Here is a 23,590-nt window from a genome sequence, read left to right on the forward strand (position 1 = left end):
GGAGGACTGAAGGTGAAAATGAGGATATGTGGAGGGATGGGACAGGATGGTGAGCAAAAGAAATAAGCAGGAAAAATGAAAATTAAGAAAAGGACATGAGAGGATGGGTGGTGAGAAAAGATGAGAGGATTAAGCGTTTCAAACTAGATGCCTAAGGAATGCTGATGAGGTCAAGGATGGGTGTAGAGAATATAAAGAATGAATAGGAGGGGAGATAAGAATAAAATTCATCTACAGAATCACTTCCTATTAGCATATGGCCATGGAATACTAGCACCTTTGATGTTACTGTTGGGCCCCACCCATTCAACCAGGAAAACAAAAGTTTAAGTTTTGATGAAGGTGAAATGATACAAGGCAGTTTAGGTATTCCTCTTCTGCTTCCTCTGCCTAGGAGATGATCCTAAAAGGACAGAGGGTAGGACTGACAGACGGAGAAGAGCGAGGAAAGTTGTGTGTGCTGAGACTTCATCCTCCATAACCCGACTGGACCATCAAAATCAACAGCCTCCAGCCTCTGGGTACAGCACCTGGTGACAGTCTAAAGAACACAGATGAAATTGGTCTCTTTCCTGATACTCTTGGGTCTCCAGACACTTTGGCATTAAAGAGAATGAGCTTCTCTCAAAAGGGAAAGATTCTTGAGAATGACAACCATGAGTGTGGGCTGTAATCACTGCTCTGTGACCTTAGAAAGTGTGTCACTATGGCTGGACTTGTTTCTAGCTACACCATGAAGAACTGGAATGAGATCATCTCTCCAGGGTTCTTCACATTAAATGGCCTTTGATATAACTTTCTAGGTGAACTTTTTCTGAGGATGAACTCAGAAAACATTTTGAGAGCTTTACCACGACCACTTCCACCACTCTATCTACCCCATGAACACTTTGCACTAATTTGTACATCCACTAAGTTATGACAGTGTCTGTTTACCACTTCCCTTTCATAAAGGGTTGTTATAAATAAATATCTTTTAAGTTTTACAAACTAAAGTTTGAGAAATGGCAGTATTTTTATTTGGATCTTTAATTCCAGTTAAAACTGCAGTTGGATATCTTCTCACATATTAAGTGGCCAGTTGCATTTCTTCTTTTAGAACTGCATTTTGACAGCTTTTGCCCTCTTTTCCACTGGATTGTTTGTTAGGAAATCATAACTGGCCAACCTTCACAAACAGTGAAACTCAACTTTGAGTTTCACGGTTGGGATCCCTGGGTTGGGAAGATCTGGAGATGGCAAAGGCCACCCACTCTCAGTATTCTGGCTTAGAGAATTCCATGGACTATATAGTCCAGGGGGTCGCAAAGAGCTGGACACAACTGAGCAACTTTCACTTCATTTCATGCAGACAAAAGTGGGCTTCCCAGGTGGTAAAGAATCCACCTGCCAGTGCAAGAGACACAAGGGATGTGGGTTCAGTTCCTAGGTCAGGTCAGGTCCAGACTGAACAAAAGTGATCTAGTCTTAGTGCCTAATAGATGCAAAAATAAATAATTTTTGGAGGAAGAGGATATCATCCAGAACCATGCAACAGAAACTTAATCTGAGCCATATACATAATTTTAAATTTTCTAGAAGCCTCATGGGGACAAGACTGTTTCTGAGTCTGTAGCAGGGACCATTTTAAAGCAAAAATAAGCAAGTGAAATTAATTTAAATGCTATATTTTCTCTTATTCATATATCTAAAACATTACTATCTCAACATATAATCAATACTATGAAATTATAAATGAGATATTCTACATTCTTATTTTTCATACTGTCCTTAGAATCATGTATATTTTAAACTTATAGAACTTCTCAATATGGATGCTAAATTTCATCAAAAATACTTGACCTGAGTCCTCTCGCAAGGCTACGATCAAGCCATCAACCAGTGGAATAACTGACTCCAGGCCTGACTTAGGAAGGGAAAGTTTTCACATTCATTCACATGGTCACTGGTAGGAGTCAGTTCCTTGCAGGTGAGGGGGCTGAGGGCCTCAGGACCTCACTGGCCTGAGGTTGGAGGCTGCCTTCAGTTCCTTGACCCTAGGGCCTCTTAAAATGTGGTGCCTTCATTCCTCAAAGCGAGAAAAGAACCATATAGAAAGATTGAGAAAGAAAACAAATAGGAGATCCTCTGCTTGTGTGCCCCCAGCAACAACCATTTAGCACCCATGTGCAGACAAATGTACTGCTTCCCTGATACCTCAGTTGGCAAAGAATCTGCCTGCAATGCAGGAAACCCCAGTTCAATTCCTGAGACAGGAAGATCCACTAGAAAATGGATAGGCTACCCACTGCAGTATTCTTGGGCTTCCCTTGTGGCTCAGCTGGTAAAGAATCCACCTGCAATGCGGGAGACCTGGGTTCGATTCCTGGGTTGGGAAGATCTGGAGATGGGAAAGGCCACCCACTCCAGTATTCTGGCTTAGAGAATTCCATGGACTATATAGTCCATGGGGTCACAAAGACCTAGACAAAACTGAGCAACTTTCACCTCACTTCATGCAGAAAAAGTGGGTTTCCCAGGTGGTAAAGAATCCACCTGCCTATGCAAGAGACACAAGAGATGTGGGTTCAGTCCCTGGGTCAGGAAGATCCCCTGGAGGAGGAGATGGCAACCCACTGTAGTATTCTTGCCTGAAGAATTTCATGGACAGAGGAGCCTGGTGGGCTACAATCCATGGGGCTACAAACAGCTGGACTCGATCGAGTGAGCGCACACACACACATGCAGACAACAGTGACTTTGTGGGGATTTGGGATCCAGGTAGGAGACTGGAAACTTGGTGGAGCTCACGACCAAGGAGGGGGCTTCCCGGCGGCTCACTGGTAATGCACCTGCCTGCCAGTGCAGGATACACTGGTTCAATCCTTGGTTCAGGAAGATCCCATATGCCACGGAGCAACTAAGTCCGTGCGCCACAACTATTGGGCATCTGCTCTAGAACCTGGGAACTGCCGCTACCGAGCCCACGAGCCCCAACTGCTGAAGTCCACACACCCTAGAGCCTGCGCCCCACAAGAGAAGCCACCACAATGAGAGGCCCGGGCACTGAGGCGGAGAGTAGCTCTCACTCGCTGCAACTAGAGCAAAGACCTCGCAGCTTTCATAGAGGGAAAAGGGAAGTTAAGAGGGCCGTGGTCAACAAAGGACCTCTGGATTTTCTTTGGATGAGTCCTTGCCAGGAAAGAAGAGGAGTCTTTCTTCCTCCAGACTGGCTCTGCTACAGTCACAGGGTGTGAGAGCTTGGCTGTCTGCTGCAAACACAAATACTCCCCCCATACCACTCACCCCGTGATCTTACCTTGCCTTGCTCTACTCACTTTTCCTAGTAATTCATCCATGTGCCTTAATTCTTAGCTCAGCTTTTACCATCTCAAGGAAGCTCTCCCTGAATTCCCCATCACTAACAAGCCAGGCGAGTCTGCCTCCTCTGTCTCCCCAACCCTCATGCCCAGAGCATAACCACTGCCTTCAAACACAGAATTAAGATAGCCTCCCTCCTTGGTCCTTTATGAGTTCCTGATTCATGCTTGTAAAACAGTCTAAGCCACTAACAGGCACTCAGTCATTATCAGTGGAATGAACTGAACTTCAGATCAATTCAACACTCCCTGTGTCTCAAAGTCTAGGTCAGTGCTGGCTCTGCTGATTCATCTGTAAAGAACTGCTCCCTCTTTCACACTGCCGGAGCCCAGGGACTCATCTTCTCATCAGTTACCTCTCCTTTCTTATCCATTGCACTTGACACTAGGCTGGTGGAACCTAAGTACAGCTCTTTAGTTCTTTAGCTCTTTAGTTCTTTGCTTTTTGCCATAAGGGTGGTGTCACCTGCATTTCGGAGGTTATTGATATTTCTCCTGGCAATCTTGATTCCAGCTGTGCTTCATGCAGCCAGGCATTTTGCATGATGTACTCTGCATATAAGTTAAATAAGCAGGGTGACAATACACAGCCTTGACGTACTACTTTCCCAATTTGGAACAGTCTGTTGTTCCATGTCCAGTTCTAACTGTTGCTTCTTGACCTGCATACAGATTTCTCAGAAGGCAGATCAGGTAGGTCTGGTATCCCCTTCTCTTGAAGAGTTTTCCACAGTTTGTTGTGATTCACACAGTCAAAGGCTTTGGCATAGTCAATAAAGCAGAAGTAGATGTTTTTCTGGAACTCTCTTGCTCCTTTGATGATCCAGCGGATATTGGCAATTTGATCTCTGGTTCCTCTGCCTTTTCTAAATTTCTAGGATTTGAAATAGCTCAACTGGTATTCCATCACCTCCACTAGCTTTGTTTGCAATGATGCTTCCTAAGGCCCACTTGATGTCGCATTCCAGGATGTCTGGCTCTAGGTGAGTGATCACATCATCATGGTTATCTGGGTCATGAAGATCTCTTTTGTATAGTTCTTCTGTGTATTCTTGCAACCTCTTCTTAATTCCTTCTGCTTCTGTTACATTATAGCTATATATTTTCCTTTGACAAAGAGAAGCTGGCCCGTTAAACTAAAATTTGCTCCTAGTAAGATGATGACCCTGGTACAGTTTAAAAAGTTTTAAACAGTTGGCTTTCAGTGTCCATGGATGCAGAACCCATGGATACAGAGGGCTGACTGTGCTAAGCCATTTTCTATAAGAGACTTGAACACCTTGAACCTGGTGGAAATATGATACGAGGAACTACTGAGCTACTACTGCTGGCCTTTAAAGATCTCTGGAATTTAGAGAAAATAGAACATTGAAAGATATATTATTATGAAAGTAATCCAATTCGTTTTCTAAGATCTCACCCTACAATTGAACTTCTGAGTTTTAGAGCTGACCATTGTTGGCATATGGGCTTCTCTGGTGGCTCAGATGGTAAAGAATCTTGCTGCAATGCAGGAGACCCAGGTTCGATCCCTGGGGTCAGGAAGATCCCCTGAAGAAGGGAATGGCAACCCAACCCAGTATTCTTGCCAGGAGAATTCCATGGACAGAGGAACCAGGCAGGCTGCATGCAGCCCAAGGGGTCACAAAGAGCAGACATGACTGAGCAACCAACAATGACTGACTTTTGTTGGCGTGTAAGGAATCTATTGACTTCTGTATAATTGCTTTTTATTTAACTTGCTAGTATCTTAGTAATTCCACAACTTTCCAAGTTTTTTCTTTCTTCTATTTAGGCAATGCTATTGTTCTTAACTTACTCTTTTCTTTCCTATTTTTCTTCCTTAAGCATTTTATTTTCCTTTGCCCAAAACTTTTAGAATGAGAAATATTTGAAGTAGCAAAGGCCATAGCTTTCCTTGTTCCTGATTTTAATACAAATATCACTACTACTCTGCCATTATGAATGATTCAGATTTGCAATGGATATGCTCTGTAACATAAAGTGATATATTTCCATTTCAAGTAACTACAAGTGTGTTTTTCTCTTTTTTCTTTTCTTTCTATATCCAGTATATGTGCAAATGCTTAAGAATTGCCTCTATAAAATTTTCCTCTTTTTAAGCCAACGAATATGCTACAATATATGAATAGATTTACCAATATTAAACCATCCTCTCCTATAAAATCTACTAGATAATGGTGGATTCCTGTATTGTACTTAAGATTTTTACATACATAATATCAAACGAGGATAGTGTAGAATAATTCCTTTTTTGCTTCCACTGTTACATTTTAATATCAGGATTTGCTAACTTTAAATATACATATTGGAAGGCTTTCATATTTTGTAAGTTAAGAAGAGTTTATATTACATTATAATTATATAAAAAAAAATAATTGGTCAAAGAAGCATATGAGCCTGGAGCCTAAAATGGAAGTATATTATCAATCACTTCTTCCATTTTTCAGTTGGTTTATTTGGTTTAGGGACTACTCTTGAATTGATTGTTCAAACTCAGGAACAAATAGTGTTCCATTACTATTTTATTTATTTGTGTCCCTTTCAATTCCTAATTTTGTGTCCCTTTATATTTTTCTTGCTTAGATGTTGGCCAGATATTTATTTTTTGTAATATATTTATAAGGACAATTATGAATTATGAAGTCCTTATAAATATGGTCAATTCTGGCTTCCCTGGTGATTCAGCGGTAAAGGATCTGCTTGCCAGTGCAGGAGACGAGGCTTCAGTCCCTGGGTTGGGAAGATCCTCTAGAGAAGGAAATGTCAACATTCCAGTATTCTTGCCTCGGAAATCCCATAAGCAGAGAAGGCTGGCAGGCCACAGTCCATGGGTTGCAAAGAGTCGGATGTGACTTAGCAACTAAACAACAACAACATGATCAGTTCTGTTCCTTTCTATTTTACCATCTGTTCAATTTTATGTCAGCATTATGTTTTCCCCAAATCTTCTCATATGGGTTGTTGGGAGTGGAAGGGCCTCCTTCCTTGGTTCTAGAGATCAAAGGAAGAAAGGGATTTTTATCTTTCATGAGGAAGTCGGGAAGTCCAATGTAGTTGTGGCAGCAGGAAACTCACCTGGACGCTGGGTAAGGACTCTGAGATGAAGACAGAGCAGGTTAATGAGTGAAGTGTGGCCTGAAAGAGACAATACCCACTAGGACACTTGGGAATCTACCCTGAGGCTTGACATCTGAAAGCGAGTCAGTATATTTCTACTGATGGGTAATTTGGAAAGACTGATCCCTTCCCCTATGGGATATCTTCTTATAGGGACCCATGGAGCCAGAATCTGGGGCCAATGGAACAGCTGTTACTGAGTTCATCCTGCTGGGTTTGGTGGAGACGCCAGGGCTACGACCAGTTGTCTTTGTACTCTTCCTCTTTGCCTACCTTGTCACTGTCGGGGGAAACCTCAGCATCCTGGCAGCCATCTTGGTGGAACCCAAACTCCACACCCCCATGTACTTCTTCCTGGGGAACCTGTCAGTGCTGGACATTGGGTGCATCACCGTTACCGTTCCCCCGATGTTGGGTCGTCTCTTGTCCCACAAGCACACAGTTCCCTATGCAGCCTGCCTCTCCCAGCTCTTCTTCTTCCACCTGCTGGTTGGGGTGGACTGCTTCTTGTTGACAGCCATGGCCTATGACCGATTCCTGGCCATCTGCTGACCCCTCACTTACAGCACCCGCATGAGCCAGACGGTCCAGAGGATACTGGTGGCTGTGTCCTGGGCTTGTGCCTTCTCAAATGCACTGACCTACACTGTAGCCATATCCACACTCAACTTCTGTGGTCCCAATGTCATCAACCACTTCTACTGTGACCTCCCGCAGCTCTTCCAGCTCTCCTGCTCCAGCACCCAGCTCAACGAGCTGCTGCTCTTTGGTCTGGGTGTCCTCATGGCAGGTGCACCTCTGATTCTCATTGTCACCTCCTACATCCATGTGGCCGCTGCAGTCCTGCGGATTCGCTCAGTGGAGGACAGGAAGAAGGCCTTCTCCACGTGTGGCTCCCACCTCACTGTGGTGGGCATCTTCTATGACACAGGTGTCTTCAGCTACATGCGGCTGGGCTCAGTGGAGGCTTCAGACAAGGACAAAGGGATTGGCATCCTCAACACCGTCATCAGTCCCATGCTGAACCCACTCATCTATAGCCTCCGGAACCCTGATGTGCAGGGCGCCCTAAGGAGGGTGCTCATGGGGAAGCAAGCCTTTGCATGAGGGATGTCTCAAGAGGGTGAAACCGTAGCAAGTGTCCCTGTCCTTCCTAGATCTTGAGCAAGCTGACTTTTGTTAGGAAGTGAGACTTCTTACTCCTCAAGGAGGTTTGAGCTGATAATAGATGTGTAGGTTCTGTAGACCAGAACCCTTGACTAGTTGCCATTTGGTCCTAGCTACCCCTCACATTCCAGATGGAGATGGAACCCAGGTAGTTCTATATTCTGGCAGGCTCATGACCCTATAGGAACAACCTTTAGTTTTTTCCTGCTGGGGTTCCCCAAAGTACACAGCAGCAGAGATTCTGTCTAGACTGGAATATGGAAAGTCACAGCCTGGTGCCAAGTGTTAGCACATCCTCCTGTCAGGCTTGCTCTGAAAGCAGCATTCCCAACCTGCTTCTACACGAGGATCCTACACAAGGATCTAGACCTAGTACAGTATAATTTGAGACCCTGATTTCCAGTACCCTGCTTATACTTCAAGATTCTAGGGGTTTAAACAGTGGAGAATTTATATTTCCTTTGGCATTTCTTTCTATTTTTCTGAAATAGAAATATCCATTGATTTAAAATTTTTCTTAGAAATCATGTTTATAGAAATGAAAACAAAATTTTACAAGTGTAAAATCAAAACCTTCATCCTGTCTGTCCTCCCTCTTCATAATGCAATTTTCCAGAAGAAACTACTATTAAGAATTTGGTACTTACCCTTTTAGTTTTTTTTACAAATTCATAAATATATTTATGTATTTTTATATCAACATAAACATATTTGTGTATGTTCATATCAATAGAGGCATATATGTCATGTTTTATGCTTACACATTACACAGTACACTTTTCTACATGCTAAATATCTGAAAACTTACTTAATCCATTTTAATGACTGCCTAGTGTTAATTTATGAGCTAATCATAATTTGCTTAACCATATTCCTTTTGATGGAGTTTAGATTGTTTCTAGATTTGCTGCAATTATAACCAATGATGTAAAAACTATTCTTTAGAGATGAGTTTCTACTATCCTGCAAACATTTCCATAAGTTCTAATTAACAAAATTCCTGAGTTGAGTAAAATAAAAATTTAGATTTTTGATATGTATTTCGCTCTTATTCTACAAAATATTTGCACTATTCTGTTATTCCATACGGAGTGAAATCACTTCATCCTCATAACTTTGTCAACTGCTCTAAATAAATGCTTCTCATTTTTCACAATATAAAGGCTGAAAATTACCAATGAGTGTTTCAGTATTCATCTCTTCTATGTTCACATTAAATTGAATATATTTTCAAATGGTTAATATCCATGATATGGACTGAATTATGTCTCACCAAAATTCCTCTGTTGAAGCCCTAAAACTCCCAATGTGACTGTATCTTGTATAAGGTCTTTAGAAAGTAATTAAGGTTAAATGAGATTAATTAGGGCTTCCCAGGTAGCGTTAGTAGCAAAGAATCCGCCTGCCAATGCAGGAGATGCAGGTTTGATCTCTGGGTTGGGAAGATCCCCTGGAGATGGGAATGGCGACCCACTCCTGTATTCTTGCCTGGAGAAGTCCATGGACAGACGAGTTTGCCCTCAAATTCCATCCATTTTGTTACAAGTGACAGGCATTTCTTCCTTTCCACGGTGGAATGATACTCCTCTGTGTACATGTTCTTTATCCAATTATCTGCTGAAGAACATTTAGGTTGTTTCCATATCTTGACTGTTATGAATAATGCTGCAGTGAACATGGGAGCATAGATATCTCTTTACTAATGATTTCATTTCCTTTGGATATGCAACTGGGCTTCCCAGGTGGCATTAGTAGTAAAGAACCTGCCTGCCAATGCAGGAGACATAAGAGACTCAGGTTAAATTCCTGGCTGGGGAAGAGCCCTTGAAGAAGGAGATGGCAACCCACTCCAGTATTCTTGCCAGGAGAATCCCATGGACAGAGGATCTAGACCATATGGCAGTTCTATTTTCAATTTTTTGGGGAAACTCCATACTGTTTTCCATATGGCTATACCAATTTATATTCTCAACAACAGTGTGAGGGCTCCCTTCTCTCCACATCCTCACCAACATTTGTTATTTCTTGTCTTTTTGACAGCAATCATACCAACAGGTATGAGGTGATACCCCTGTGGTTTTGAATTGCAGTTCCCTGATGACTAGTGATGTTGAACACCTTTTCATGTACTTGTTGATCATTTGGATGTCTTCTCTGGAAAAATATTTCTATTCAGGTCTGTTACCCACTTTTAAAATTAAGACTTTTCGGTTTTATTTGGTATTGTGTTGTATGCGATTTTTATAGTTGTGGGGTATTAACCTTTTATCAGATACGTGTGCTTAATTGCTCAGTCGTGTCTGACTCTTTGTGACCCCACGGACTATAGCCAACCAAGCTCCTCTGTCCGTGGAATTCTCCAGGCAATAATACTGGAGTGGGTTGCCATTTCCATCTCCAGGGAATCTTCCTGACCCAAGAAGCGAGCCCACGTCTCCTGTGTCTCCTGCATTGCAAATGGATTATTTATCAACTGAGCCATCTGGGAAGCCACCAAATATGGGTTTGCAAATATTTTCTCCCATTCTGTAGGTTGCTTTGATTGATTACTTCCTTTGCTGTGCAAAAGCACATTGGTTGGTGTGGCTTTTCCTACTGAAGTCAACGTTGGCAAAAACCGTGGGGGTCTTTGGTAGTCAAAACTGTGGGAGCCTTGTAGGTGACCATAGTAGCCTATCAGGGTCCTGGGTGCAAATGCTGCATGTATCCTCCTGTTCCATTTTGCCCGTGGGGGGAAGCTGTAGCTGAGGGGATCCCTCTTGGCACCAGGTCTGGTGGGCTGACACTCGGAGTGGGAGAGAAGCTGAGGCACTGGCATAAGGTGCACTTGCTGTTCTTGGATTGGAAGAATCAATATTATAAAAGTGACTGTACTACACAAGGCAGTCTACAGATTCAATGCAATCCCTATCAAATTACCAATGGCACTTTTCACAGAATCAGAACAAAAAATTTTGCAATTTTGACCTCATAGGATTGTTATAAGGGTTGGGTAAGGTTCCATGTACATAAAACTCATGGTGTAGTGTCATGTACACACTGTGATAAATGTTATGATTATGCTGCTAACATCATCGGTGGTTTCCTAATAGGAACTTCATGTGTGTTGCTTTATTTAATCCTCCCAGCAACCTTGAGAGAGGATATTACCCATTTTCCAAATAGGGAAACTGGGGTTCAATGGGGTTCAGTAGTTGTTCATAACTGAATGAGCAGATCTGTTCCGTTAGAAAGTCCAGCAGGCTCCCACAGACTGTGTGCTGTCATATCGGCCCTGGTGTAATGAATTGAGGACATGAGAATCCAGGGGTTGCAATACACAGCCTCTCCAATTTTCAATCTCTGACATCTCTAACAGTAGACTCTCACTTTCTAAAGACTTGGTCCAGAAAATTATGGTGGGGGGCAACTTCCCAGGGGGAATCCTCATCTTCTACCACCTTCAGGATCATCATAGGATCCCCAGGAGTGTGTGGCCCTTGCTAATAAGCCCCAGGTGGCAATGGATTTTCTTTCTGAAGTTTTGTCACAAATTTGAAGTTGGAAAAAGAGCCTTTGCCTCCTTTCTTGGGTTTCTTCCTCATCCCGGGGTTCAGGAGTCAGCTGGTCTATGGTTCTGTTTGGACCAGACATCTGGGAAAGCAAAACCTCCAACCTGAGACCTCAGATTCTGTCCTGCCTCTGCCTCTAGTTACCTCATGACTTTGGGAAAACCGTTTGCTGCCTACGTACGCATCTGTTAAACAGAGTTATTAGGACAGCTGCCCTAACCAGCTCCATAAATTAATATGAGGGATGGCGAAGAAGATGTTTAAAAAAATTCTAAGTCAACAGAGTCATGAGGCACCATTGATTTGCCACTGCAGTATTTATTAGGGCTTGTATTGTGTACCTGTCCTTAGCTCTCCCCATGGCCTCCTCCCCCTTCCTGGGCTAATTTCGAGGTCCCAAGGGGACAACACCGTGGTGGAGAAGTCCCATGACAGAGACGGCCTCAGCCTCTCTTTACCTCATTTCTGTATATATGGCCCCTTTCTTTCGCCCAGAGTAGGGGACTGAGTTTTACAGATTCTCATCCCCCTTTTACAACCCTTTCCATGAAACCTCGCTGGCCTCTGTGCCATAGCAAAGTAACTTCTTTCAGGACCCTCTGTCTGCTCCCATGTAACAGAGAAGGGACTTCAGGGGTCACTAAGTCAAGCTTCCTGGTTTTACACATGCAGCAACCAAGATCTCAAAAGCAAAAATAAGAGACTTGCACAGGATGACATATCAGGTGAGTGCAAAAGCTGGGACTATGATCCAAAGCTTGAGGTTTCACTTCCAGGCACCTTTACCAATTTTTCCTTCTTTTTAAGATAAAGCTTGTTTTCTGATTTTATTCAGTGTTCAATGTACTTGCCCAGAACTCAGTCCTTACTGGGCAACTTGACCAGATTCCTGAGACCAACCCTACAGCAAGAAGGACTTATTGGGATTTCAGAGCAGGGAGTGGTCATAGCATAATGAGGAAGCCCAGGACTCATCTGGATCCCCAAGAATGGTGATCTAGAAGGGTCACCTCATTAATGGATTACACCTGTGATTTCATCAGCCAATGAAGCCCTGGATGGCTAATCTGGTGAACAACCAGAATTTAGGAGACATATGTAAGTTTCATTACTTGTTAATTGAGGGCTGGACAGAAGCTACTAGGCGAGCATAGTATATCTGGCTCATGACTTACTTGTTTTTGAAGAGTCCCTTTTCTGATTGTAGAAAATATGTGGGAAGTTCATACAAAGAGCTATATGTCAATGCATGGATGTGCCAACCACTGCATGGCTATCGAGACAAATGGAGGAATCAACTCTATCCCTACAGCAGTCACACTGTGCCTTTCACTCGACTCGTCTTCCTCCAGATCATGTCAATCCTTCAAAGTCGAGCACAATTCCCACTCGTCCACAAATCCTTTCCTCACCACCTTCGCCCACAATGAGGCCCTTTCTGCCAGAAAACCTCTTTGTCAACCAGTGTGGCTATTCATTTATTTACAAGATGATGCACAATTACAATGAGTTTATGCATATAGTTCCTAAGGTTGAGTCAGCCATGAATCTCATCCCTAAATGACTAAATGACTAATCAATAATCAATAAATCAATGACTGTGCTGAAGGCATAGTGCTTAGTGCCACATAGACTACAACTAAAGTGTCATGGGAATGTCAAAGGTGAAAATATCACTTTAGAGTGGGCACAGATCAGGGCAGTTTCTGGAGGAAGACAGCATCAGAGCTAAATCATGAAGATTTTAACATGTGATATGTGACATTGGAAGAAAGACACTCAATACAGAGAAAATAGCATAAGCAAAGGTGGGAATCTAGGAACTCACAGTTTGCAATCTTAAGACATGGGTTAAAATAAAAAGGGAAATCAAGGGGCAACTGCTGACCATGGCCATGATCCATCCAAGGCACTGATTTGGACTTGAGCTACTGCAGCCTACAAGGCAAGACTGGGATTTACAAGGGCACAGCTATCATGAGTATGAGAGTACGTCTTTGAGTCATAAGAATGGGTCAGAAATACATTGAGAGAAAGAAGAAAAGAAAGACATTGAGAGCGAGTTACAGGAGAAGGACATGGCTTTATGATCCTTGAGGTGTCCTGATGATACGTGTAATGTTAAGAACAGGTTAAAAGACAGAATATCCTAGTTAAGACCTTGCCTTCAGTCACTTGCTATATGTGACTCATGTTCTTTCTGTAAAATGCAGATTAAAGTGGTATCTGTTTCTTGGATGTTTGCGAGGAATAAATGAGTTAACCACAAAGGACTTAAAACTATGCACTGTTGTAGCCCAGGGTAAGTCTCCCTGTAATTATTAGCAGGGGATGCTCAAAGAGAATTCTATCAGTTCAGTCCCTGGGTCAGGAAGATCCCCTGCAGAAGGAAATAGCAAACTACTCCAGTATTCTTGCCTGGAAAATTTCATGAACTGAGGACCCTGGTGGGCTACAGTCCATGGGGTCACAAAGAGTTGGGCACAACTGAGTGACTGAGCACACACTTCACCCAGCTAAAGCATAAATTCAATTCATATTCACAGAGTTGTGGGGTTTTCTAAATTTTTATTTTTAGTTGAAGGATAATCCCTTTACAATGTTGTGTTGGTTTCTGCCATACAAAAAGCAAAGCATAGTATATGGTATATGTATTATACAAGCTGTACCTTACATTTAATAATACTGCTTTGATATCTTTCAAATCAGCACAGATAGAGCTATTTCCTACAGCTGCATAATATTCCTTTGGAAAAATACTCCATAATTAACTTAGTAAGCCCTTTAATAATGAACAGATAGATGATCTCTAATTATTTGCTATTACGAACAATACTGCAACAAATAAGCTCACACAGACATCATTTTGGTGTGTCCATCATTTCTGTGACCATACATCTGTTGGATAAATTTCCAGACATGGAATTGTCAGATAAAAAGAAAAATACATTTATAATTTGAAAGATGTTGCCAAATTTTCCTTTCTCCTTTTCACTTCTGCCTTACAGATATTATGCAAATTCCCCTTGTGGCCAACCCTAATCTGGAAGCCTGCAGAGAATGGGGTTTGGGAAGAAGTGGTTCCATTTAGGTCGTTGGCCAGTTTTAAAATAATTAAAACATTACTTTTGATTATTAAAATTTTTTCTATATTTTGAGTTATCCTTGTACTACTACTTTTAAATTCTCCATTTCCCCAATAACTTTGTGGTTTAATATTTCATTTAAAACTTTGATCCATTCAGAATTTATTTTCGCAAAATATAGGAGGTATGTGTATGACTTACAGTTTTCCAACATAGTTGTATTATTGCCCTCATAAGCACTTACTGAATAATACTTTTTCCCATTCCTTTAAGATGCTGCTTGAATTATATACTAAATTCCTATATTAGTTTTGGTCTATTCCTTGACTTTTCAGTTTTTTTAAACCTATAAAATGTTACTTTTCTAGCCTAATACAGGTGTAATTAACAAGTAAAACTGTCAAAGTATAACATGATCATTTGATATATGTTTACATGGTGAAAGATTCCCATGTGGCTGAGAATGTTGTAGCAAATGTAGTGAGTTAACAAGTGTGGTGTGGACTGGATGGTGGGAAAGTCTTACTTGGAAAGGGAGAACTTAGTAGAGGGCTCAGGATATAGAAAGAAGTCTATCCTTTTTTAATTTATGGAGAGGAATTATTCCTTATCTCCTTGGATATTTCCTTGCAGGAACTAATGCGGACACAACCTGGGGCCAATGGAACAGCTGTTACTGAGTTCATCCTGCTGGGTTTGGTGGAGACGCCAGGGCTACGACCCGTTGTCTTTGTACTCTTCCTCTTTGCCTACCTTGTCACTGTCGGGGGAAACCTCAGCATCCTGGCAGCCATCTTGGTGGAACCCAAACTCCACACCCCCATGTACTTCTTCCTGGGGAACCTGTCAGTGCTGGACATTGGGTGCATCACCGTCACCGTTCCCTCGATGTTGGGTCGTCTCTTGTCCCACAAGCACACAGTTCCCTATGCAGCCTGCCTCTCCCAGCTCTTCTTCTTCCACCTGCTGGTTGGGGTGGACTGCTTCTTGTTGACAGCCATGGCCTATGACCGATTCCTGGCCATCTGCCGACCCCTCACTTACAGCACCCGCATGAGCCAGACGGTCCAGAGGATACTGGTGGCTGTGTCCTGGGCTTGTGCCTTCTCAAATGCACTGACCCACACTGTAGCCATATCCACACTCAACTTCTGTGGTCCCAATGTCATCAACCACTTCTACTGTGACCTCCCGCAGCTCTTCCAGCTCTCCTGCTCCAGCACCCAGCTCAACGAGCTGCTGCTCTTTGGCGTGGGTTTCATAATGGCAGGTACCCCCCTGGCTCTTGTTGTCGCCTCCTACATCCATGTGGATGTTGCGGTTCTACGAATTCGCTCAGTGGAGGGCAGGAAGAAAGCCTTCTCCACATGTGGCTCCCATCTCACTGTGGTTGCCATATTCTATGGTTCAGGGATCTTTAACTACATGCCACTAGGTTCAGCCAAGCTTTCAGATAAGGATAAAGCTGTTGGGATTTTTAACACTGTAGCCAATCCCATGCTGAATCCAATCATCTACAGTCTCAGGAACCCTGACGTTCAGGGTGCCCTCTGGCGGGTGATCAAGGGGAGGTGGTCACTGGCGTGATGAGGTCTTGTGTCAATTTCTCCCTTTCTCTTTTTGGACTAAAGGAATAATTCTCTGGGGCCAGTAATTCGGACAAATGGTTCAGAACCTTCTCTATCTCCCTGAGCTTTGGGATGTTTTTATGTGTGTTTTTTTTTTTTTGGTAGGGGATAATATCCATAGGAGCCCTACCCAATATAGGCAATGGACAGGTAGGTTCTGCCAGGTCAGTCTCCTTGACAAATTACAACTTAAGTCACTGTACGCTCTTTTTCTGGGTGGAAGTGAAACCCAGGAAGCCTTGAACGCCTTCAGGTGCATATCTCATAAGGAATAACCCTTCCGTTGCTTATAGCAAGACTATCCCAGTAACTTCCCAGGTGGTCATATGACTTCTTCAAGTTCAGGAATGGTTAATCTTTTACAAAACATAGGCCTAGAGATCAGGATGACTCTATTTCTCCCATCAGGCTTCTACAAGCCGAAAAAAGCAGCTCATTCCTCTCCTATCACACAAGATATCTATACCACAGGATATAGAGGGAACAGATGGGAAACTGTATGATCATGTATTCTTGAGTAACTCGGGAAAGCATGACACCTCTGTGAAGTTTTTAACAACTTAAAGATTTTTTTTTAGTTTCAAAACTTTAACAAATATGATCATTCTCAAAATACAAGGATGAAATTTCCTCACATATCCATATATGTTTCAAAACTTTTGAAAGGACTATGCCCTAAATATTATTTAAATATTAAAAAAACAGAATAATCAACATGAAATTCCCCTCTGAATACTCACTCTCATTCCCCAAACCTCCTAGCTAAGACAACCTGTTTCTGTACATACAAGTCACATGGTGATATGTGCTACTAGTCTTTAGTCCTGTCATTATCTAGCTATATTTTCCTTCTAGAGCCCCTTTCATGTTTTGGCCATACCATGTGGCATGTGGGATCTTAATTCCCTGACCAGGGAAGGAACCCCCACCCCCTGCATTTGAAGTCTGGAGCCTTAACCACTGGACCCCCAAAGAAGTCCGCTAGGGTCTCTTACAGATGAATTGCCCATTCCTGGCATCTCTACTGTGCCACTGCTGTTTTCTGACTAATTTCCCTAAAACTTCCCTTTGACCTACACCTGCAGGATTGGCTTCTCATGATGCTTTATGGGGATGAAGGGACTGAAAGGACAGGAGGGAAGGAAGCAAAACAAGATTAGATGGAGGCAGAGAGTTTGTGGGAAATGAAGATGAAAAATGAGGAACAGGGAGAAACATAATTGCAAGCAAAAGGATTTGAGAAGGCAAGATGGAGATATTGCATGTATCGTGTTCGACTCTTTGTGACTCCATGGACTGGAGCCCAACAGGCTCCTCTCATCTGCAGTGTTCCTGACCTTGATTGGGTCCTTTACTTCCCCTGGGTCTGAACTTGACAGAGGCCCAAGATAATGGTCAATATTCTTTCACCTCTAATGTTCTCTGATTTGGAATGAACAGAAAGACTGTCTCACTGTTAACCCTGAAGAAACACAACAAATTCCACCATCACTTCTTCTACCTATAGCAAGTAACAGAGCTAGTTGCAAAACAGAGCTAGTTGTTTACTCCCCGGAATTCCTGTGCCTCTGGACTTTTTCCCATCTGAACACTCATCTCAAGTCACATCAAGGGATAATTCTGTGTGACGTCATCCGTGGGTGGAATGCATCAGCTGGTTCAGCATCATAAAGGATGACCAAAGACACATGTTCCCAGCATTTACGAACATAAGGTTTCTTTAACAATTGGGAGATTTCCTTTCCTTTGGAACTTGTCTCTTCTTTCTTATTCCAAACTGGTCATCTTTGCTACTTAAAAATGTATCACACTGGTTGGCCAATAAGTTTGTTTGCTTCCATATGCTGTTAAGGAAAAACTCAAATGAACATTTAGACCAACCCAAATGATGTAATATATCATGTTGTAAAGGTTTAAACAATATAGAATGTCATTATCACTCGTTTACATCATTCCCACAACAACCCTATTCTTTAAAAGGAATAGGGCTTCCCTGGTGTCTCAGAAGTAAAGAATCCACCTGCCATTGCAGGAGACACAGGTTCGATCCCTGGTTTTGGAAGATCCCACGTGCCAGGCTCCTCTGTTCATGGGATTTCCCAGGCAAGAATACTGGAGTGGGTTGCCATTTCCTTTTCCCGGGGATCTTACTGACCCAAGGATTGAACTCACATCTCTTGCATTGGCAGGTGGATTCTTTTCCACTATGCCACCAGGGAAGCCTGATATAACATATATAATAGCAGAAAAGAAGAGTTTCCTTCACTCATATTCCTCCCTTATAAACAACAATTTGGGCAAAAATTGCCTTTGTGGGAGCTTTGGGATCTAGGTAAGAGATTATGAGACCCCTGTGGAGTCAAGTCCAAAGAGGGCTATTTTGAGAAGACAAGACTGTGCCCAGCTGGCAGACTTGCACACAGGAGTTCTGGATACAGGCCTGGAAACTGTGTATTCAGCTGTGTATACAGCTACAGCCCCTCTTGGCCTCGATTCTGTCACCAAAAACATCCGTCAAGAAACCCGGCATTCGTCAGGCACACTTGTGCCCTAGGCTGTGGATGCTGAAGTGGCCCATGGCCCACTCCTAGCCCCTCTCAGCTGCCAGCCCTGCCCACCCAGGCACATGGCAGGTGATGCCCACCCACACCCCTAAGACACACTGTCCAATCTTCGTCCGACTGCAGACAACACAGTCCTGTAACTTGGCTCCAGCACCTTGTAGGCATAGGTCAAGAACACACCTGCTTGTCCAGGGACCCGTCAGAAAACACAGTCTTCTGTGCCCTGAGAGACAGGCCCACTGACTTCTGTCTGACTGCAGATCTTGAAGTGACTCCATAACCCAGCGTCTGCTCCTTGAAGCCATAGACTGGGAACACTTCTGCCAACCCAGGGACCTGGAGGAAGACACCTTCCCACATGTAGGCCAGTCAAACTGGGTCTGATGGATCTTTAAAAAAATAATTATTTTTGCTTATTTAGTTAGTTAGTTAGTTAGTTGACTGCCCCAGGTCTTAGGTGTGGCATTCAGGATCTTTAGTCATGGCATGCGGACTCTTAATGGCAGCATGTGAGATCTAGTTCCCTGACCAGGGATCAAACCCAGCCCCCCTGCGCTGTATCCCTGGAGCCTTAACCACTGGACCACCAGGGAAGTCCCCGTCTGCCAGATCTTGAAGAGGCCCTATAACCAATACCTCGGCAGTCTATTACAACCAGCCCCAGGCACCCTTGCCTGGATGTTAAATCCCAAAACATGACAGGTGAGGAGCCCATGTCAATGAACTCTCCCTGCTCAGCCTTATGTTCTACCCCACTTTTCATGATCCACTCCCACACTGCTCCTCTATAAACTGGAGGAAATTCCAGTTCCTGCCAGGATATATTGGCCAGTATATTCATTTCCTGTTGCTGCTGTAACAAAATTCCACAAATCTAGGGACTGAAAATGACAGAAATGTATCTTCTCAGCGTCCTGGAGACCAAAAGTCAAAAATGAGTCCTACAGGACTAACTTCAAGATGTCAGCAGGAAGAGTTCTCTTGGGAGGCTCCAGGGGAAATCTATTCCATGTCTTCTCCAGTTTCAGGTGGCTTCTGGCATTCCTTGGCTTGTGGCCACATCACTCCAGTCTCCATGTCCATCATCACATTGTCTTTTTCTTTTATCTTTTTTCGGTGCAGGATTCGAAACTGCACTCCCTGCAATGGAAGCTCGGCATCTTAACCACTGGACTGCCAGGGAAGTCCCCACATTGCCTTTTTCATTTCTGTAGTCAAATCTCTCTCCACAGTTCTCTTAAAAGGACTGTATGATTACACATCACATAGGGCCCACTTGGATAGTCCAGGATAATCTCCCCAGATGAAGACCCCTAACAATCACACCTACAAAGTCCTTTTTATATGATTTAAAGTTGATTTCAGGGATTAATACCTGCATATCTTTGGGGCCCTACCACAGCCAGGTATGGGAACTATTGTTAATGAGTAAGTTATTTCTTTTTGGACATAAATGATACTTCCTTTCTCAGAGTATGCTGAGACCTAACCAGCAGTACTTCAAGCTCAACATACATCTTTTTTCTTTTTTAAGTAAGTCAAATTTTAAAAAACTACATTTCTTTATATACTTTTGACTGTGCTAGTTCTCGTTACTATGCACAGGCTTTCTCTAGTTGCGGTGAATGGGAGCTCCTCTCTGGCAGCAGTAAGCGGGCTTCTCCTTGCTCTGGCTTCTCTTGTGGATCATGGGCTCCAGGGCGTGCAGGCTTCAGTAGCTGGAACGCGTGGGTTCAGGAGTTGCTGCTCCTGGACTCTAAGCACAGACTCAATAGCTGTGGCACAGGGGCTCAGCTGCTCTTCGGCATGCGGGGTCCTCCCCAACCAGGGACTGAACCCATGCCCCCTGAATTGGCAAGCGGATTCTTCACCTGTGAACTACCAGGGAAGTCCCTCGACATACCTCTTGTACCAGCACTTCCAATATCATTACCGGATCCCCAAGACACAGTCCGGAGGCCCCACTAATGAGGCTCTAAGGGAGGAAGTCCCACATTCTTGAGGACTCATTAGGAACCTGGATGTGAAGAAAGCTTCTGCCTCTTACTCTCTGCTGGGGATTCCTCCACATCCCCAGGTCCAAAGCAAGTCTGGAAATTAGCTGCTCTCTGCTCATAGGCCCTGCCTGGGGCTGACATCTGAGAAAGAAAACTGCTCCCTCAGGACACCCATATCTAGTCCCAATTACACCTCTAACTTCCTGGGTGACTTGGAGAATATGGACAAGTCCTGCAGACCTCAGCAACCCCACCATTAGTGGACTAAATACCACCTGACTTAATGACCTGCCATAAAGCCAAGGCTAGAGATAAACCTTTTTTTTAAGGAAAGTTTAAATATGAGAAGGTATGAGGCATTGCTGCTATATTTATGAAGAGCTTGAGTTGTTTATAAAACAACTTGTCTCTCTCCCCCATTTGTCTCTGCTTTCTTGAGAGGGCTAATTTCTGAGGCCACCAGGGGATGATACCATAGAGAAGACAGTCCTACGATTTCCCTCATTTCCTTATACAAAGCCCCTTCCTGGACTTGGGGTGGATAATTAGATCTGCAGAGTGCCTCATTGTCTCCTGAAAACACTCTCTGGTGTCTGTGCCTCTGCCAGGTGAGTACTCATAGGTCCTTCCTCAGTTCTTACAAAACAGAAATGGGGCTTCTGCTGCCATCAGCTCAAACCTGACTTTACATTTGGTGCAACTGATGCCCCTGAAGCGGGGAGCCTTTTTAGCAGATCTGAGACTGTAACCCAAAGATCCTGGCTCCTTTTCTGGGCCCTTTTGTCCGCGTCTCCTTCACTTGGATGAAGCCCGCTCTCTGCAACACTTGTGCTGTGCTGTGCTTAGTCACTCAGTGGTGTCCCTCTCTTTGTGACCCCATAGATCATAGTCCGCCAGGCTCCTCTGTCCATGGGGACTCTCCAGGCAAGAATACTGGAGTGGGTTGCCATTCCCTCCTCCAGGTGATCTTCCCAACCCAGGGATCAAACCCAGATTCTTTACCATCTGAGCCACCAGGCAAGCCCAAGAATACTGGAACAGGTAGCCTATCCCTTCTCTAGGGGATCTTCCCAACCCAGGAATCCAACTGGGGTCTCCTGCATTGCAGGCAGATTGTTTACCAGCTGAGCTACCATGGAAGCCCCTGCAACTCTTAGGAGTAAGTATTAAGTGGATTCACTGAGTCCAGTTTGCTGCCTAGGACCCACTTCATCAGGTAACTAGAAACTTGATCCCAGTCAGAGGCCTTGCTAAACTGTTTCATCACTGGAATCTTGGAGGAGTTGGGTGGAATTCCAGAGTAGGAGGTTGTCATGGCTCAGTAGGGAGAAACTGAGGCTCATTATGAAGCCTTGAGAATGGTAATCCTCAGTGATGGGCAAGATACCCATCAGGCACTCTAGATGTCTCTGGAAGATCTGAGTTCATCCCAGAATCCCACTGATTTCAAACAAGCTGCATCTCCAGCCAACTGAGGGTGGGCAGCAGCTGTTCTGGTGCTCGTCTACCCCTGGCCATAACTTGCTTGTCTGTAAGGTACACCACTCCTAAGTGCCTAGTTGAGTGGTTTACATGACAAGGAACCTGTCAAGATAGATTTCTATCTGCTTGTCCCATCAAAACCAAAGAAATCAGTAGTCCTTGCACATGCACCTGGCCCTGGAACTTCCTTAAATGATACTAGACTAGTCCATAAAATTCTTGCCTGGAGAATCCCATGGACAGGGGAGCCTGGCGGGCTGCAATCCATGAGGTCGCAATGAGTCGGACACATCTGAGTGACTAAGCACACACACACATACAATTCTAGCCCAGATTTTAATATGACCAGAGACTCTTCCATGACAACTCTAGCTCAAACTGATCTTTTCTTTCTCTGAAATCCTATGGACACTTCACTCGTCCTGTTATTTATTTAAAAATATTGAGTATCTACCATAAAGGAAGTACTGTGTTAAGTACTGTTACTGCAAAACTGAGTCAAACATGTATTAATACATTTGTCCTCAAGTAGCTTACAGAGAAGTAGGGGAGACATACTCTACAGAAAAATGACTTAGCTAGAAGGGAAACTGTAATAAGTTCAATAAAATAATGTGTAGTGGACGTTTAGAAGAGACAGAGCTCCTTTTGAGATGGAGAAGTTTCCAAGGATTCATTCAGAAGTCAACATTGCAGTCAACTCTTGAAATACCTGGGCATGTGGAGTTGGAAGGAAGTCATCACCGGTACAGAAAACAGCATGTGAAAGGAGGTTAGAAAACCACAGGGTTACAATCAATGCTTGGGCCAAAATGGACTCCAAAGTGAAAACAGCCGGTTTTCATTGCAGGTCATTGCTCCTTAATATAAAATATGAAAAGAACTACCCTCCATTCAGTGATTTACCTATCTGTATTTATCAATTATCAATTTCATCAGTGATGATCAGGCCTGAAGATGATACATACCCATACCTCACTGATCTTGTGATCTCAGAATTTTAAGGATATCTTAGAGATCACCGTATCCAATTTTCACCCGAGCTCAGGCTCTCATCACCCTTTCCCTTCTGTTCTTACTTGGCAGCCTCTGGTCCAGTGCATTTTATGCAGGCAGACAATGTTACTCCTAGGGAAGCCCTGGCTCTGCTTATTCAATGGGCAATAGCGAGACATGGATTTTTTTTTTATCAAGAGTTTATTATAACATCTGAAAGACTTAGCTCAATCTGGTTCTCTATTATGCACCTGCATAATAGGTATAGTATTCTTGCTTGGTGAATCCCATGGACAGAGGACCCTGGCGGGCTACAATCCAAGAGGTCACAAAGAGTCGGACAGTACAGAGCATGCACACATGGCATTAGAGCTACTGGTCAGTCTACCACGCCTAAAAGAAGGGCAAGTGGACGATGGGTGGTTTTGCTATGCAGAAAACTAACTGCATCTAGTAGCAACCAATCCACAGGTCATGCTTAAAATTTTGATTCCAGAGGCAAGTAGTAGATACTATGAAAAGAATAAATTATTTTAAAATAAGCCATTATTCAGAGTCTCATGTAAGGGCTTAATTACCAACAATACTAGCAAATAATACTAGCAATTTAACGACATAA

At 43.4% G+C, this 23,590-nt stretch overlaps 1 protein-coding gene and 1 pseudogene across 1 annotated transcript; both read left to right on the top strand.

Moving 5' to 3' along the window:
* The first annotated feature begins 6,659 nt into the window (after window positions 1-6,659).
* LOC136149913 (olfactory receptor 3A2-like) lies at window positions 6,660-7,607 on the top strand (annotated as a pseudogene).
* Window positions 7,608-14,931: 7,324 nt separating this feature from the next.
* Window positions 14,932-15,891, top strand: LOC136149949 (olfactory receptor 3A1). Its single transcript, XM_065910649.1, has one exon. It carries the CDS (start codon window positions 14,944-14,946, stop codon window positions 15,889-15,891), a length of 948 nt encoding a protein of 315 aa, XP_065766721.1. The 5' UTR covers window positions 14,932-14,943.
* The last annotated feature ends 7,699 nt before the right edge of the window (window positions 15,892-23,590 follow it).

This window comes from Muntiacus reevesi, chromosome 18, assembly GCF_963930625.1.
Source record: "Muntiacus reevesi chromosome 18, mMunRee1.1, whole genome shotgun sequence".
Lineage (NCBI taxonomy): Eukaryota > Metazoa > Chordata > Mammalia > Artiodactyla > Cervidae > Muntiacus > Muntiacus reevesi.

Coding starts and splice junctions, on each gene's coding strand:
- LOC136149949 (XM_065910649.1), top strand. CDS start 14,944: ATGCGGACACAACCTGGGGCCAATGGAACAGCTGTTACTGAGTTCATC.